Consider the following 19,191-nt stretch of genomic DNA (forward strand, 5'->3'; position numbering starts at 1 on the left):
GAAGGGTTTCTGCCCGAAACATTAACTTTGCTTCTCTTCGGATGCTGTCTGACCTCCTGTGCTCTTCCAACTTCACATCTATCGATTCTGACTTCCAGCATTGGCAGTCCTGTCTCCTAAGGTGACTGAGGGTAGGGTAATGCATGTTGCCTATATGATAAATGTTGATTACTGATGGAAGATTCAATAAAAAAAAATGCAGTTTGAAATTTCCGTCCCTCAATATGCATTTTTGTTGCCGCACTTGAAGTGGTTGCTAACATTTAGTATTGATGAATGTAGCAGAATCTAGCAACTTTGTGTATCTCGTTAACCAGAGCAACTTGGCTTTTTGGGGTGAAATTCTACATTTGCTCCTGGCATGCTGGGAATCTAAATCTCGAAATTTTCATTGGTTGAGTGTATAATTAAAACTTTTTACTGTTTTAATGTTTCAGAAGTGTCCACCCAATTTCTAGGAAGTGATGATATCCCTCAGGTTAATTCCTCCCTATTTGATCACACTATACAATCTTAAATTTTGGCCTCTTTGCATCAGACATGACACTATTACAAATCACTTGGTTCAAACTCAGAAGAGTGGGGTCATTGGCTAAGAAATGGGAGTTTGCATGAAGACTGAAGATTTTGTTTTAAGAAATTCTCATACCACCACTACCAGCTGTCAGGCAAACAGTACATCAAATCAGACATTGGAGAACTTCAGAGGGGCAAGTTTCCACCAGAGCTGAACGTTGAGCCGATAATGTTGAGTCTATTACAAAGAATGTAATAGCAGAACATTCAGAAATACCTAATGATCAAGCAGAGTCAGCATGGTTTCAACAGTGGTAAATCATGACTGAAATTTATTAGAATTATTTAAAGGAAGTAACAAGCAGGATATATAAAAAAAGACAATTAGTAAGTGCAACATTTGGATTTCCAGAAGGCATGCATTGAGCTCCCATATATTGCTACTTAAGAGCTTAGGTTAATAGGAGCATGAATCAACTATTGACTAATTAATAGAAGAATTGGGATAAAGAGGGAATTTTTAGGATAGGAACCAGAGGTCAGTGCTATGCTGACAATTATATTAATTATTTGGATGATAGTACATTCACTTCCATCACCAGTTTGTCTTCTCACTTTCATCTGCAATGTGTCAAGGATCATACAAGGAGTCTGCAGAGATATATACAGGTTAAGTGAGTGGGAAACAACCTGACAGATGGAATCTGAGGAAACAGGAGGCTATGCACTTTGGCATGAAGAATGGAGTGCATATTATTTAAAGCTCCACCACAAAAGGTATTTCAGTGTTCTCATGCACGAATCCAAGTTCAGTGGGTAATAGGCAAAACAAATGGAATGCTGGCCTTTATTTCAATAAGGGAATGAAATAGAAAAATAGGGCTTGCTAAAAAACAAAATTTTACAGGCAACAATTTGACTCCACAATACTGAAGAGTTTTGGTTCCCTTATTTAAGGAAAAGTATACATTGGTATTGGGGGCAGTACAGAGAAAGTTAATTAGATCGATCCCAGGTATGGAGGGACTGGAGGACAGGTTGAGCTTTTACTCACTAGAGTTCAGCAGAATGAGGAGACCCTTCCTGAAACAAAAGATTCTTAGAGGCTTGATAGGGTTGGTGCAGAGACATTGTTTCTTGAAGGATTTTTTTCTGGAGGTGGTGAATCTGTAGAATTCTTCATTGTAGGAGGGCTACAGAGGGTGCAGCAAGGCTAAGATAGAGATTTCTAATTGTTAAAGGAATCAAGGGTTATGGGGAAAAGGCAAGAAAGTGGAGTCGAGGACTGTCGGATTAACAATTTCACCGAATGCTGGAACTCCTCTATGGACTAAACAGTCTATTCTGCTTCTACATCTTACGTTCTTTCAATCTTCCATTTCATACACAATTTCTTTTGCTGACGTTCAATCATCTTACGGAAGCTTTATGATAACAGTAATTGTGGCAATTTAATCCATCACATCTACTATGCTGTGTGAAGCTGCTATTCTATCTCAGTGGCCCTGAAAGTCTGTTACTTTAACTGTTTATCCACTTTTAGAGTCAGACGTACAGCACGGAAACAGACCCTTTGGCGTGGACAAGTTGGACCAACCAACATTCCATTTTCTGGCATTTGGCCCATATCCCTCTAAACCCCTCCTATTCATACATCCACACAGACACCATTTAAATGCTGTAGTTGTACTGGCCTCCATAACTTCCTCAGGCAGCTCATTCCATATGTGCACATCTGTGTGCAAACATTGCCCCCAGGTCCCTTTTCAATCTTCCCTTTCTCACCCTAAACCTATGCCCTTTAGTTCTGGACTCGCCCAACCCGTTTACAAGCTCCACTCTTACCATCCTTGCCGGCAGGAAGTTCCAGCTCATAACTACTGAGTTAAAAGAATATTTTTTTCATTTCCCCCTTATACCCCCTGCCCATACCTTATTTTTATTTTAAGTCCTTGGACTGCCAGATAATGGAAAAGCTTTTTTTGTCCATTTTATCTTAAAAGGGTCACAAATGTGAAAAGGTATCAAACTAATTGCCCTTGCTCCAGAGAAAATAACTGCAGCTTCTCAAACTTAACCTTTCAGTGAGCATCATCCTTACCCCAAGAACCAGTCAGGCAAACTCCTTTGCACTCAAGCACTTCCACATACTTAAAACGTGATCAAAACTGGATGCATTTCTTTAGTTGTAGCCTAGCCAGTTTAAAAAAAAACCTGCATTTTTATATTCAAAACTAAGTCAAAAATCTTGTGTACACAGGAGATGTCGCCAGTCTGTATTAGCAATATGTAAGAGCAAAGAAGAAATTTCACTGCTGGATTCAATGGGAGGACCATCAACTAAATTAACTGTTCTTCTTGAAACCAGATTCTCAAGAATTCAGATAAACCCTGTGAAAAAAAAAACAACTACAAATGTCACCAGGACAGCCTGTCTGAAGGCCAAAAGGAGCTTCTCCCTAGCAGATCTTGGTTTGACAAATCTCAAATAGCTATTGCTCCTGTAGAGAACAAAAAAAAATTTTTTTACACTCCAAAGCTCTCTGAAGCACACCAGACTGACAATGAGTGGTATGAACTTTATACCAAATGGTCAGAACTTGTTTACCAAGCTGCATCATGCTTTGAATCTAAACACCTGAACGGTGAGACGGCAGCAGAAAAGGAACTAACAAAAGTAAATTCTGCACTCTAAGTTTAGGCATCAGGAACACAATCTGAATATTTGTTGCTGACAAAAGGTGAGGTGCCTCAGAAACATGAGATTTTTTTTTAAAAAAAACAGAACCACATTTAATTCAGTTTTAATTTTTTTAAAATCCTCAAGTTACTAGTCAGTAGAAACCACATTCTCTCTAATCCTTAAATCGAAAGCCCTTTAAAATTTTGACTCCTACCTCACTGCCTTTATACTTCACTATGAGAGATGATAATCAGCGTTCCGCAAGGACCACTCCCTTCGTGACTCCCTTGTCAGATCCACACCCCCCACCAACCCAACCTCCACCCCCGGCACCTTCCCCTGCAACCGCAGGAAATGTAAAACTTGCGCCCACACCTCCACACTCACTTCCCTCCAAGGCCCCAAGGGATCCTTCCATATCCGCCACAAGTTCACCTGTACCTCCACACACATCATCTATTGCATCCGCTGCACCCGATGTGGCCTCCTCTATATTGGTGAGACAGGCCGCTTACTTGCGGAACGCTTCAGAGAACACCTCTGGGCCGCCCGAACCAACCAACCCAATCACCCCGTGGCTCAACACTTTAACTCCCCCTCCCACTCCACCGAGGACATGCAGGTCCTTGGACTCCTCCACCGGCAGAACACAACTACACGACGGCTGGAGGAGGAGCGCCTCATCTTCCGCCTGGGAACCCTCCAACCACAAGGTATGAATTCAGATTTCTCCAGCTTCCTCATTTCCCCTCCCCCCACCTTGTCTCAGTCGGTTCCCTCAACTCAGCACCGCCCTCCTAACCTGCAATCCTCTTCCTGACCTCTCCGCCCCCACCCCACTCCGGCCTATCACCCTCACCTTGACCTCCTTCCACCTATCCCACCTCCATCGCCCCTCCCCCTAGTCCCTCCTCCCTACCTTTTATCTCAGCCTGCTTGGCTCTCTCTCTTATTCCTGATGAAGGGCTTATGCTCGAAACGTCGAATTCTCTATTCCTGAGATGCTGCCTAACCTGCTGTGCTTTGACCAGCAACACATTTGCAAATATACAAATACTCAAGTTCACCATACCTGGCTTCAGTACAATATAAATAAATTTGGAGTGACTGCAAAAGTAAAATGCTATATCAAAATGAAAACAGAAGATAGTGGAAACACTCAGCAGGTCTGTCAGCATGAAGACAAGAACATAACTAATCAGTCCCACTACCATTTTCACATCAATGATGGTTCTAATGGAAGGCCATTGACCTAAAACGTTAATTTCTTCCATTCAGATAGTGCCAGATTCAATGAGAGGACTGTCAATCAAATATTCCTGTTCTTTTTGAAACTAGATATCTGAGAATTCAGTAAACCTTGTGAAGAACTAGAGTCAGAGCTGAAAATGTGCTACTGGAAAAGCGCAGCAGGTCAGGCAGCATCCAAGGAGCAGGAGAATCGCCGTTTCAGGCATGAGCCCTTCTTCAGGAATTCCTGAAGATGGGCTCGTGCCTGAAACGGCAATTCTCCTGCTCCTTGGATGCTGCCTGACCTGCTGCACTTTCCCAGCAACACATTTTCAGCTCTGATCTCCAGCATCTGCAGTCCTCACTTTCTCCTAGAAGAACTAGAGTCACCTGGCAGTCTTTGAGGACAAAACAGGATACCCTGAGGTATTGGGCTGCAGAGTGCAGAATTTCCTTTTTCATTTCTTTTCTGCTGCTGTATCATTCAGGTGTTTGCATTCAAAGCAAGAAGCTTGGTAAATAAGTTTGACTATTTGGTATGAAGCTCCTGTCACTGTCAGTTCTCTGAATATCCCCCACAATGTTCGGTTTTAAAATCAGTGATTAGAATGGTTGAGCACCAATGATATAGTAGTTAATAATGAAATAACCTAGCTGAGTGCACAGATCTGACACCACTAGCATACTGAAGACCAACCTACTTCTAGATGCATTAAGTGACTATAGGAAAGATTACTTCCTTTCTGGCATTTCAATCACCTTACTCACCTCTTGTTCTACATATTGCAACAAGTATGTCCAACCAGTGAAGTCCTGGGGATTGTCTTCAACCACTTTCCAAAACTTTTCATACTCTGTAGGAAAGGGGACCCCTGAATCATTCAGTTCTATATTTTCTATCTCTTCTACTGTTCCTTCAGGTGGGGAATTCTCAGGTTGAGATTCAGTGTCCATTGATGCGGATCCTTCAGGAGATTCAACTTGAGCCACAGATATTTCTGACAAATCTGTAAAAGGCTTCAAACTGGTTCTCTGATCAACTTCATCCTCACAAATCACACCGCTTGATTTCAAATTGATGGTTTCATCAGCAGACTCCATGTTTGGATTGAGCAGCTCATGTGAAAGGGAATCAGCAGTAGACGAAATACTTTTATGAAAATCGCATTCATCTGCAGACTTAAGTCCATCATTCTGTGGTGGCAGTCTCTGATTAGAGTCTTAAAAAGGGAAACAAAAAATTAGTAATCATGACTAAATCATTAAATGTTAGATTAACTGTTCAACAGTATCATTCCTATCTTCCAAAAAAGGAATGTCCTCACTACAACCTTGACACTTCAAGCAAAGATTCCAACTAGGAAGGGAAGACTGGTAACATTCCAATTTCAAGATTAGTTTCTAATCTAAAATTGCAATGATGGCTTTGCTAACCCACACTACAGGAGTTATTTTTTCTAAATCTCCCAGCCAACAGCTTTATTTCTAAAGAAAACTATGCCTTGCACTAGCCCCCAATAGAGAGGCAATAGTGATGCTAATTATAGCATACCATTAATGAATTTTCTTCCCTCGTTTGCGAAGAGTCTTTAAATGTTATTACTTATACATCCTTCTTTCCTGATCAAGTGAATGTGCTGAATTTCCTTGCATTTCTAAGTATTTGCACACAAGCCTGGCAAGACAGCAGCTAGTTTTATGCAAAGTGTTAGTAAAAAAAAGAGAAATGAACTCTGTAACATGTCTATCAGAATATTCCCTTTTTGCCATTATGTCTAGGTCTTATTCAACTGGAAAAATGTATCATTTAACATTTTAGTATTCTTATAAAAGATGGTAAAGAAGAAAAACATTCTAATAAAGAATGCCATTTTGCACAGGATTTGTGCTTGTACTGAAAGTGAACATTTAAAATTGAGATGTTGGAGAATTGTTAGGTTTGAAAGGGACAGAAGACTTGTTTCTTCAAAATTACTGGCAATGCGTCACAGTTGTAAGTGATTTACAGTTTTCCGTTATGATTTTGTACAATATTCAGGCAAGATGATCAGCAGGGAAATGTCTCTAACTGCATATACAGTTTTAAGAAAGCTGGTTACGAAAGCATTCAATTTGTATTGATCTAAATGGCATGTGACATCTATCTCTGCCAAGTGCAATGCACCATTGTGTCAATGGTTGTCTTTGAAGCCAGTTAGCCAAGGTCTCCCATGTTGGTTCAAGCAGTGGTTAAGCTTACTAATATTTACAAAGAAGTGTTTTCTCTCCCGAAGAACTAGCAAAAAGTAATAGGTACTTGAGAATTTAAGCATGTTGATTTTTAGTCTTGGTAAAAATAAATTTTGGAAAGATGAGACAGATACCAATATATTTAACTCTTAAATATTCTGTCCATATTTATATTAAATTACACTCAAAAGCAAAAGATGCAGTGTTCAGAAATACTAAGATTTTAGAAAGCTTATCTTCCGTGAGACACTGAGCACATCTGTCTTTGAGATGAATTCAAATAACATTCATGTGAGGAATGTAGGTAACTACTATAGATACCAACTACTCCCCCATCTTAGAACTAATCATCAGATTATCTGAATATTCTAAATTGTACAAACTGATCTCACATGTAGGGGTTGATGTACATTGGATCTTAAAATTGATAAAAACACTGCCTCCCACTGGAATATAAACTGTATACTTTTCAAATACTAACCAATCATAATACCTAGAAGCAGAGAAATAGCAAAGAAAAGGAAGTATTCTGGACCCAATACCTCATGCCGAAAGATTTGCAGGTCAAAATTCAATCTATTCAGTAACAAGAATACCCACAGCAGAAACCCATAATCGATTTCATCCTCAAATTGTGGGATTACTGATGACATTAATCGGTTATATTTTACAAAGTCACAGTAAAGTGTAAAGCAATAACATAGCTACCTTTTTAAAAATATAAGCAGGTAAAAATGGTCCTGTGGTTTAAGATTTCTCCAAGGGAAACATCCTCTCAGCACTGACCTTGTCAAGCCCTGTCAGAATCCTACACATTTCAATGAGATCAACTCTCATTCTTCTAATCTCCAATGGAGTGAAACCTCAAACAGTCTAGCCTTTGCTCACAAGACAATCCCTCCACACCACAGATCATCCGAGCAAACTGTCTCTAACTACCTCCAATAAACCATGTTTCTTTAAAGGTTTGAGTAAAGATTTGCAGCTCAGCTGCTGGTTGCCGTGGTTGAATGTATGTTCACCGGGCTGGGAATTTGATTTGCCCTCCTACAACTCTAACCTAAACTCAGGATCAGTTTTGTAGATGACAAATTATTAAGAGAGCAGAAATCGAGAACACTGACCAGATTATCAACAACAAAATCACAGGGTTCAGAGTTATGAGAGAGGAGGAAACGGTCAATCAACTTCCATTCCTGGATTCGATGGTAAAAAGAACACGGAAGGGTAAATGAACTACAAAGTATACAGAAAAGCCACACACACAGACCAGATCCTGAACTCCAGCAACCACCTGAACACACGAAGCTGCATTAGGACCCAGTTCAAAAGGGCTACACACTGCAGTAACCCAGACCCGTGAAAAGAGGAAGAACATCTCTATTGAGCATTCACTAAGAATGAACACTCCTGCAACTTCATCCACAGATGCCTAGCTGATAAGCAACACGAAAAGGATATGCCACGACCCAATACACTAGCCAATAACATTATACAAAAACACTGACAGCCCACAAACCGACAGCCATTCTCAAACAATTAACCAGGACAAAAGACCCTCTCGGCAATGACTGCACAGAAAACACTAAGTAGAACAAACAGACAGACAACTAGCAATCCACATCCATCAACACCAACTAGCCACTAAATGCCATGACCAGCTGTCCTTAGCAGCCACACACACAGATGACAAGGACCACAAATTCAACTGGGACAACACAACGATTACAGGACAAGCCAAATATAGGACAGCAGAGAATTTCTAGAAATATGGCACTCAACCACAACAAACACATAGACCTAGACCAATATACCAGCCACTACAATGAACTACTGGAACCGGCAACCGGAACAGAGCCATAAATTCCAGAAGACAGTACAGCAGCACTTCACAGGAGACTCCACTGAAGGCATAGGTTTAGGGTGAGAGGGGAAGGATATAAAAGAGACCTAAGGGACAACTTTTTCACACAGAGGGTGGTATGTGTGTGGAATGAGTTGCCAGAGGAAGGGGTGGAGTCTGGAACAATTGAAACATTTAAAAGGCATTTGAATGGGTACACGAAAAGGAAGGCTTTGGAGAGATATGGGACGGTGGGACTAGATTAGGTTGGGATATCTGGTCAGCATGGACAGGTTAGACCGAAGGGTCTGTTTCTATACTGTGCATCTTTATGACTCTATGTCACCTAGACAGAGGACGAAATGTCTACAAATCAACTTCCCAGCTAGGTGAACATACCCACAACTGCAGCACCATTTCCCTTTATATAAACGGGCCAAAAATGCTCATAGCACTTGAGATCTGGTCTCACTAGCACCTTGTATAGTTGCAGTATGATGTCCCACTTCAACCCCCCTGAACTACATTGGGACCCTTCAACCAAACGGTATCAACATCCACTTCACTAGTTTCTAAATCTCCCCATCCCTATCTCATCCCCAGATCCAAACCTCCAACATGGCACCACCCTCTTGACCTGTCCATGTTCCTTCCCACCCATCCATTCCACCCTCCCCACTGACCTCTCAATCACACCCCTCCCCCATCTGCATCTATCATCTCCCCAGCTACCTTCCCCCCAATCCTCCCTCCCATTTATCTCTCAACCCCCTTCTAGTCTTTATTAAATTGTCAATCCTTCCTCAGATTATGCAGGTCATGTGTCATGGGGAAAAAAATTCTCAACATCTACAACTCTAATATGTTCTCACAACCAGAATTATCACAGGGCAGGAGGCAACCTTTTCAACGCACTTTGATTGCACCAGTAATAAATTAGCATTTCACTTTGTTTAACCCCCTCACATTCTACAATCCTCAAATCATCCAGAACTTTGGTGCGCACGTTTTATCAACTGCGTTCATTGACCGAGACGGGCAGTGCCTGCAGTCTCAAATTCTCATCCTCATATGCCAGTTCTATGACCCAATCCTTCCTTCATTGAGTCCTATAAACCTCATACCTCTAAGTTATCCTACTTCTGATCTTTTACATGACATGTCTGTCAATGAGCTGGAAATTCTTGTTATCAGCTCTTAAGTCTCACATTGTAAAATCTCTCTACCTCTTGTTCCTTCAAGATGATCCTTAATTTTATTTTGAATCTGATCATGTCCCAACACTGTAGCTTAGTTACATATGATGTAAAAAAGTGTGCCCAGAAAGCCATGGTATTTTATGATAATTGCATAAATGCAAAACAGGAGTAAATTCTTCAACTGAGGGCCAAGATATCATTAAATCATTACTCAAATAATCAACCATAGGAAAATTTAGGTTATCAGCCAAACCACAAGCTAAAAAGTGTAACCAACTGAAAATGTGAAAGATTTTTCTGCTGAACACTAAAATTTAAAACCTCTAACAGACCTGCAATTCTAAAGTGCAAAACACAAGATGGTTCCAAAATCAGACTTGAATTACTAAAACATTGTTGAATAACAAAACAACTGTTATACGTTTCTATTTTCTACAGTGTTTAAGCTGGATTAGCAGTTTTGAGAACGATAGACCCCTAGAAGTACAACAAATTAAGTGCTACCCAGCTGAAAATCCTGAAAGAACGAGGATAGAAATTGAGCTGAAGTGTTGGAGAAATTCAGTAAGTCCCCGATGCCTGTGTAGAGACAGAAAAAGTTTCCACTCTAACTCGATTCTTCTTCGCAATGAACTCATTGCTCGGGTAGCCAGCTTTCTACGTCTCCTTCCCTTGGAGAGTAAGGTTAGGTTTCCCAGAGATTGTAAATTAAAACTCAGTGAAACAGGTGCGCTCTCACAGAGAGATGTTGAAAACTAACTAAAGTAACTGATACAGATCCTATGGCCTGACTTCATGCGCCAAGCCACGGAGGAGGAAAGAAGTGATATTTTTTAGATATGATCACACGACCGCATTAGTGAGGAGCCCACCATCAGGAAGACACCACCGCGCGGAGAAATGGCGTCAACCCAAGCGGCCGCTGACCCAAAGCTGAAACCTCCCATTCCCCATTACAGGCCGGAGAACCCGGGCTCGAGTAGTACTCACAAAAGGCCCAGCCACGACGGAAGTTCGGCGAGACCGTGGCAATGAACGCATACAATGCCAAGACGCACCAAACTACGGCGGTACAACCACGTCCTACAGCTACTTATCTGACATAACGTGGCAATCTCCCACTTACCTCGCGCCTCCATACCACAGACCGTTAAAGCCGTTACTGCCGACCCGCCCCCGCGCGAGTGCGACCATGTACACCCCTCATGCCCCACCCCCCACTACAGCATTCAATGCGCAGGCGTACAGCGTCCAAGTGCATAACCCTTTCAGATCAGCTGATCATTGAACGACTCTGGATTCCTGGTGCTGGAAGAGCACAGCAGTTCAGGCAGCATCCGAGGAGCAGCGAAATCGACGTTTCGGGGAACATCAGGTGGAAGCTTCTAGCTTTTCATTGGAATGTTAAGAAAGTCGATGAATTCGGAGGATTTTCGTTTGTTCCGCCTACGATCCAATACGTGTCCATGTAATTCCGCCACTTCTGTTGTTTTGAATTCCAGATAGCGTTTTACTTTTTATAGAGATGTGAAGGCTCAACGCTCAGTCACATACTACACACCACAGATATCAAACAATGTAATAGCTTCGTTCAAAAGAAGGGCCCAGTCGGCTGTTAACAATCTTGCAAAGATGGTGCATAGTGAAGCGGGGCGCGTTGTGATGCACATGGACATTCGTAAAGTCTTAGACGAAAGGTAAACCATTACAGGAAACTTTAGGTGGTCATCACGGTTCTTTGCTGTGGCACGTCGGAACTGTCGGTCAATGAGTTGAACATCATAATCCGTTCTTATGAGGGCATCCCTGAGTGCTTCCAGGTGCCTGTCACGTTCCTCTTCATCTGAACAGATCTGGTGTACAGGTAGGGTTTGTTCATAGGGAATGGCTGTTTTAATATGTTTTGGGTGGAAGCTGGAGCAGTGTAGCATCGTGAGGTTGTTGCTTTATTGTATAGTGTGGTGCTGAGGTATCCAACCTTGATGGAGATGCATGTATCTAAGAATGAGACAGAGAGTCCATGGTGACTTTGATGTTGGGATGAAACTTGTTGATATCACTGTGTAGCTTTATCAGTGACTCCTCGCCATGGGTCCAGAGGAAGAAAATGTCGTCAATGTACCTGGTGTACAGTATTGGTTGGAGGTTCTGCGTAGAGAAGTCTTGTGCAAGGAAGTGTACTGACAATCTGTGCATGAAGATGTTGGCATACTGGGGTGCAAATTTGATCCAGTGGCTGTTCAGTGTGTCTGGATGGAGAACTGGTTGTCAAAGATGAAAATGTTATGATCGAGAATAAAGCAGATGAGTTGTAGGATAGTGTTTGGAGATTGGCAGTTGTTGGTGAGTACTGAGGCTGTTGCCACGATGCCGCCATTATGGGGGATGTTGGTGTAGAGTGCTGAAACATCCATTGTGACGAGGAGTGTTCCTGGTTCGACTGATCCATGGGTGCTGAGTTTCTGTAAGAAATCTGTAGTGTCGGGACAGAAGCTCGGGATCCCCTGAACAATAGGTTTCAAGATGCCTTCAACATATCTGGAGAGATTCTCACACAGGGTCCCATTGCCTGATACGATGGGACGTCCTGGTGTGTTGGCTTTGTGTACCTTTGGAAGGCAGTAAAAGTTGCCTACACGAGAAGTACATGGGATGAGGACACGTAGGGAACTCTGAAGGACTGGATCCAAAGTCCTGATCAATGTGTTTAATTCACGGGTGTGTTCTTTGGTTGGATCAGCTGATAGTTGCCTGTAGTGTTCCTGGTTGTTCAGTTGTTGGTACACCTCCTTGCAGTAATCTGTTCTATTCTAAATGACAATGGCTCCTCCTTTATCTGCTGGTTTGATGACAAAGTTGTGATTGGTTTTGAGAGCCTGAATGGCGTTACATTGTGAACAGGTGATATTTTGCTCTACCTTGTGGGTACAGCTGATGAATCTGGCATTTATATATTTCCTGATGGGTTCAGCATATATCTCAAGCCCAGGGCAGCGGCTCTCCAGTAGGGGCCAAGTTGACACCTTCTTTGGTCGCTCCTCTACAGATCCCTGTGAAGACTGCTTTATCCTCGATCACAACATAATCACCTTTGACAACCAGTTCTTCATCCTGACACACGGAACAGCCACGGGGACCAAATTTGCACCCCAATATGCCAACATCTTCATGCATATGTTCGAACAAGATTTCTTCTCTATGCAGGACCTCCAACCAATATTGCACACCAGGTACATGGACGACATTTTCTTCCTCTGGACCCATGGGGAGAAGTAACTGATCAAGCAACACATTGATATTAACAAGTTTCATCCCACTATTAAAGCCACCATGGACTACACTCGACTATCTATTTCATTCTTGGACACATGTATCTCCATCAAGGATGGATGCCTCAGCACCACACTCTACCGCAAAGCCACATACAACCTCACAATGCTACACTTCTCCAGCTTCCACCCAGAACATATCAAAACAGCCATCCCCTGTGGACAAGCCCTACGCGTACACCAGATCTGTTCAGATGAGGAGGAATGTGACGGGCACCTGGAAGTACTCAAGGAAGTACTCATAAGAACAGGGTATAATGCTCACCTCATCGACTGAGAGTTCCGACATGCCACAGCAAGGAAACTTTAGGAGCAGCTAAATCAAATTGAGAAGGAAAAAAAATTGTATTAAAATAGTTGGGACAGAATAGTTAAAAGCAGTTCTCACAGTAGGTGACAATGTCTCAGATTTGTATTCTGACATTGAGTCATAGAGGTGTACAGCACAGAAACAGGCCCTTTGGTCCAACTCGTCAATGCCGACCAGATATCTCAACCCAATCTAGTCCCATCCGCCAGTACCTGGCCCATATCCCTCCAAACCCTTCCTATTCATATACCCATCTAGATGCCTATGAAATGTTGCAATTGTACTAGCATCTACCACTTCTTCTGGAAGCTCATTCCATACATGTATCACCCTCTGCGTGAAACAGTTGCCTTAGGTCTCTTTTACATCTTTCTTCTCTCACCCTAAACCTATGCCCTCTAGTTCTGGACTCCCCCACCCCAGGGAAAAGACTTTGTCCATTTATCCAATCCATGCCCCTCATGATTTTATAAACCTCTATAAGGTCACCCCTCAGCCTCCAATGCTTCAGGGAAAACAGACCTAGCCTATTCAACCTCTCCCTATAGCTCAAATCCTCCAACCCTAGCAACATTCTTGTAAATCTTTTCTAAACCCATTCAAGTTTCACAACATCTTTCTGATAGGAAGGAGACCAGAATTGTATACGATATTCCAAATGTGACCTAACCAATGTCCTGTACAGCCATAACGTAACCTCCCAACTCCTGTACTTTTAAAAAAATTTTTCCCAGTGTGTGCAAGTGTGAGACACAGCGAGAGACACAAGGTGCACAAATCTTTATTCAATTCCCTCCACCAGGAATATAGGAAAACACCCCAGTGGCCAGTGACAAGCTGTGCCCTTCACAAAAGACAATGCTGTGAGACCAAAATCCACTGTATTTTTTTTTGTTTGTTTTTTTTCACACTGATCCAGTTCCCTCAGAGGCAGCTCTCAGAGTGAACAGAACCCCTGACTCTCCTGTTTTTCTTTTCCTCTGCAGGCAATGCTGTATGATCAAAATCCACTGTATTTTTTTTTGTGCACAAATCTTTATTTAATTTCCACCACCAGAAAAATAGGAAAACACCCGAGTGGCCAGTGACAAGCCGTGCCCTTCACATCAAAGGGCAATGCTGTGTGATCAAAACAGTGAAGGGGAGGGCAGGGACTAAATCAAAATAGAGTTGCAGGGGGAAATGATGCACTCCACTCCCTGCAGCGCCCACCTCTCCCTGAACAACTCCAGGGTGTTGGTGGACACCGCGTGCTCCCTCTCCAAGGACACCTGGGCTTTAACGTAACCGCGGAAGAGGGGCAGGCAGTCGGCCCTCATGACCCCCTCCACGGCCTGCTGCCTGGACCTATTTATGGCCAGTCTGGCCAGGCCCAGGAGCAGACCCACGAGGAGGTCTTCAGACCTGCCCTCCCTCCTCCGTACCGGGTGCCCAAAGATCAGGAGCGTGGGACTGAAGTGCAACCAAAAGCAGAGGAGAAGGTTTTTGAGAAAATCAAAGAGGGAGTGCAAATGCCCACACCCAATATACACATGGTCCACGGACTCCACAGCACCACAGAACAAGCGGTTGGGCTGGGAGTCCGTGAACCACCGCAATCTGCCGTTGCAGGGGACTGCTGCATGCAGCACCCTCCACCCCAGATCCCCGAGAGAAAGGGGGAGGACTCCTGCGTAGAGGGCCCTCCACTGCCCGGTGACAAATGGGCATGCCAGGGCTTGTCCGGGCGGCGGATGAGGGGGAAGAGGTGGACGGTGTGCAGCAACAGTCGATACAGGGCACGCCTTTTTACATCCTTGAAGGGGACAAAATTAAAATTTCGGAGGCGGCTCAGGTTGTGGGGCACAGGCTCCCACGGGAAGTACGGGACCTTGGGCCAATGTGAAATTCCATCCGGGCTGGGGTGAGCGCGGACGGGATCCCATCGCACACCTGAGCGTCCTCCCCAACTCCTGTACTCAATACTCTGACCACTAAAGGAAAGCATACCAAACACCTTCACTATCCGATCTATCTGTGACTTCACTTTCAAGGAGCCATGAACCTGCACTCTAAGGTTTCTTTGTTCAGCAACACTCCCTTTTACTTACCATTAAGTGAATAAGTCCTGCTAAGATTTGCAATCCCAAAATGCAGCACCTCACATTTATCTAAATTAAACTCCATCTGCCACTTCTCAGCCCATTGGCCCATCTGATCAAGATCCAATCTGAGGTAATCTTCGCTGTCCACTATATCTCCAATATTGGTGTCATCTGAAAAACTTACTAACTTTACCTCTTCTGCTTGCATCCAAATCATTTATGTAAATGACTAAAAGTAGAGGACCCAGCACCGATTGTTGTGGCACTCGCCTGGTCACAGGCATCCAGTATGAAAAACAACCCTTCACCACCACCCTCTGTCTTCTACCTTTGAGCCAGTTCTGTATCCAAATGGCTAGTTCTCCCTATATTCCGTGAGATCTAACCTTGCTAATCAGTCTCCCATGGGGAACCTTATCGAACACCTTACTGAAGTCCATATAGATCACATCTACTGCTCTGCCCTTATCAATCCTCTTTGTTACTTCCTCTTGTTACTTGCTCAAAAAACTCAATCAAGTTTGTGAGACATGATTTCCCATGCATAAAACCATGTTGACTATCCCTAATCAGTCCTTGCCTTTCCAAACCATCCTGCCCCTCAGGCTCTCCTCCAATAACTTGCTCATCACTAACATCAGGTTCACTGGTCTATAGTTCCCTGGCTTGTCCTTACAATCTTCCTTAAACAGTGGCACCACATTAGCCAACCTCCAGTCTTCCGGTATCTCACCTGTGACTATCAATGATACAAATATCTCAGTAAGAAGCCCAGCAATCACTTCCCTAGCTTCCCACTGAATTCTAGGGTACACCTGATCAGGTCCTGGGGATTTATCCACTTTTATCCAGAATGTCCTCCTCTGTAATATGGACATTTTGCAAGATGTCATCATCTATTTCCCTTCAGTCTACATCTTCCATATCCTTTTCTACAGTAAATATTGATGCAAAATACTCATTTAGTATCTCCCCCATTTTCTGCGGCTCCACACAAAGTAATGTTGACCTATTGTCATATAATCTCATACTGTGGCTTTCTAGATATCTGTGACAATAAATAACTCAGAACTCATCTGGTTTCTCAAGGAATTGGCAAACAATTAGTAAATCTAGAATTTTAATTTAGTTTCCATCTCATGACAATTATCATCGATCATTGTACAAAAAGCACAATCTAGTTCCCCAGTACCCTTTAAGGAGGAAAGTCTGTTGCTTTTTCTTGATCAGCCTACAACAAGATTGTTAACTACCCTATGAAATGGTCTGGCAAGCCACTCAGTTCAGGGGCAGTTGCACATGGGCAACAAATGCTGGTCTTGCCTGTGATGCCCCCATTCTATGAAAGCATTCAAAAACGAAACTAGTTTTTAAACTGCACCTCTACAGGAAGTCCCTGGTAGTGCTATGGTGAGTGCAACACTCAAACAGAGGCATATACAGCCACGTCATGTCCTTGTTGTGTCTTACACAATCTTTATGTTACATTTATTTTACTCAATATGTTATAACATATCTCTGCAGCAGGTGGGACCTGAACACAGGCGTCTTAGCTCAGAGGTAAGGACTCTACCACTAAACCACAAGAACACAACTTCCCTTGGGTCTAAACTTTTCTTAACCTATTTTTCTATTCAAACTGTTCAATGATATTATTATACAACTCTGGAGAAGTTGGGACATGAATCCAGGCCTCTTAGCTCAGAGATAGGGACACAATCACTACACCACAAAAGCCCTACTTTTCTTGGGTCTACATTTAAATTGATGAGGAGGAATGGGATAAACTGTCAGTACTCAAAGTTGACAAAGTATTGGCACTGGATGAAATGCCTCAAAAGATATCAAAAGAAGTAAGAGTGGAAATTATAAGAGGTACTTGCCATAATCTTTGGATCTTCCCTAGATTCTGGAGTTGGTGGTGGAAGAATTGAAAATTGCAAGCATTACATCCTTGTTCAGAAAAATGTAAATATAGCCCCAGCAATTTCCGCGATGATCAATGTAACTGCCAGTGGTGAGACAATTACAGAGGATACAATTGGGTCAATGGGCTGAAGAGTAGCAGATGGAGGCAATTTGGATAAATACAAGGTATTGCATTTTGATTAAACAAACAAGCAGGACTAATTCAGGTTTATAATTCTTTGAAGTTTGCGTCATGTTTAGCACGCTTGCTTTCATTGCTCAGACCTTTGCATATAGGAGCTGAGGTTGTACAGGACATTGGTCAGCCTCCTTATATAAGTTTATAAAATCATGAGGTATGTAGATAAGGTGAAAGGCAAGTGTGTTTTCATGACAGGAGGGCTTTTTTTTTAAGGTGCGAGGAGAAATATTTAAAAAAGACATAAAGGACTTTTTTTACACAGAGAGTGGTTAATGAGTGGAATTAACTTCCAGAGGAAGTGGTGAATATGGGTTTAGTTACAATGCTTAAAAGATATTTGGATAAGTACATGAATAAGAAACGTTTGGAAGGATATGAGTCAAGAGCAGGTGGGACTTGTTTAGTTTGGGATGATGGTCAGCATAGAGTGATTGAACCGAAGGGTATGTTTCCATGCTGTTTGACTCTACGGTGCTATAACTCTAATATAAAAGTAAGAATGTAAAAACAAAACAGAACTTTTGTTCCTTCTATGACATCTCTCCAAAATGGAAATCTTGCTGTACAGCAGGCATCCTTTTGGCTACTGTGCCATTTGAAAAATACTATACAGTCTTAATCCACTTTCTCACTCTTGGTCTGCAGACCTGTCAATTACATCATTTCAAGTGCATATTCAATTACATTTTTAAATGCATGGAGGACATCTACCTTTTTCTCCCAATAAAGCAGTGGATTCCAGATGTACCATACTGAGTGAAAATGCATTTCAATTAGGTGCTATGCTTAGGCAGCAAAGATAGGGCAAGGGAATAAATGATAAATGGTAGAACCCTGATAAGCACCAACGATCAAAGGGATCTTGATGTGTATATCCACTGATTCCTGAAGATAGCAGGACAGTTAGATAAAGTAATTAAGAAGGCATATGGGATTCTTGTCTTTATTAAGTGAGGCATAGCATTTAAGAGCAGGGAGATTATGTAGGTACTGCACAAAACATTGATTAGGTTACAGTTAGAGTATAATATGCAGTCTGGAATCCACATTATAGGACATATATGATTGCAATGGGGAGGATGCAGTTTGTTATGAAAAGTGGTGTTATTTAGTTGAATTTTTTAGAGGAGGTGACCAAAGTGTGTAGATGCATGTGGGGCAGTTGATGTGGTTTATGTGGAATTCAGCAAGGCCTTTGAAGATATCCCATCTGGGAAACTGATAAGGAAGGTACAAAGGTCCTGTGATTCAAGGTAACTTGACAAGTTGGAAGCAAAGTTGGCTAATTGGCAGGAGACAGAGGGTGGTGGTGGAAGACTGTGTATGTGATTGGAGACCAGTGTGCAATGGGATACTACAAGGATCAGTGTTTGGCCCTTTATTGTTTGTGAATTTCATAAATGATGTAGATGAAAATGTGGTGAGGCATGATAAGTTGCACATGACACAAAGATTGGCCAGGTCGTTGATGGGAGGAAGGTTACAGAAGGATATAAACAGACTAGAAGACCACTGACAGTTGGAATTTAATCCTGATAATTGTGAGGTGATATATTTCAGAAGAACTAACAAGACAAGGGAGTATTCAATGAAATGGCAGGACACTAGGAAGCTCAGAAGAATAGAGGGATCTTGACGCTTGTCCATAGATCCTGAAG

At 42.4% G+C, this 19,191-nt stretch overlaps 1 protein-coding gene and 1 long non-coding RNA gene across 5 annotated transcripts in view; one reads left to right on the plus strand and one right to left on the minus strand.

Moving 5' to 3' along the window:
* prpf39 (PRP39 pre-mRNA processing factor 39 homolog (yeast)) overlaps window positions 1–10,907 on the minus strand; it is a 68,027-nt gene extending 57,120 nt beyond the window's left edge. For all 4 annotated transcript variants that reach the window (XM_060829301.1, XM_060829302.1, XM_060829303.1 and 1 more), the window contains exons 1-2: window positions 10,827–10,907; window positions 5,198–5,649 (exon numbers count right to left, since the gene is read on the minus strand). In XM_060829301.1, the coding sequence (XP_060685284.1) occupies window positions 5,198–5,649; window positions 10,827–10,839 (465 nt within the window). In that variant the 5' untranslated portion in view covers window positions 10,840–10,907. The remainder of the gene's footprint in view (window positions 1–5,197; window positions 5,650–10,826) is intronic.
* An 80-nt stretch (window positions 10,908–10,987) lies between these two features.
* The window catches only part of LOC132818358 (uncharacterized), a 34,244-nt gene continuing 26,040 nt past the window's right edge, over window positions 10,988–19,191 (plus strand). The window contains exon 1 of the long non-coding RNA XR_009644988.1: window positions 10,988–11,075. This is a non-coding gene — a long non-coding RNA (uncharacterized LOC132818358). The remainder of the gene's footprint in view (window positions 11,076–19,191) is intronic.

Source organism: Hemiscyllium ocellatum, chromosome 8 (assembly GCF_020745735.1).
Source record: "Hemiscyllium ocellatum isolate sHemOce1 chromosome 8, sHemOce1.pat.X.cur, whole genome shotgun sequence".
Lineage (NCBI taxonomy): Eukaryota > Metazoa > Chordata > Chondrichthyes > Orectolobiformes > Hemiscylliidae > Hemiscyllium > Hemiscyllium ocellatum.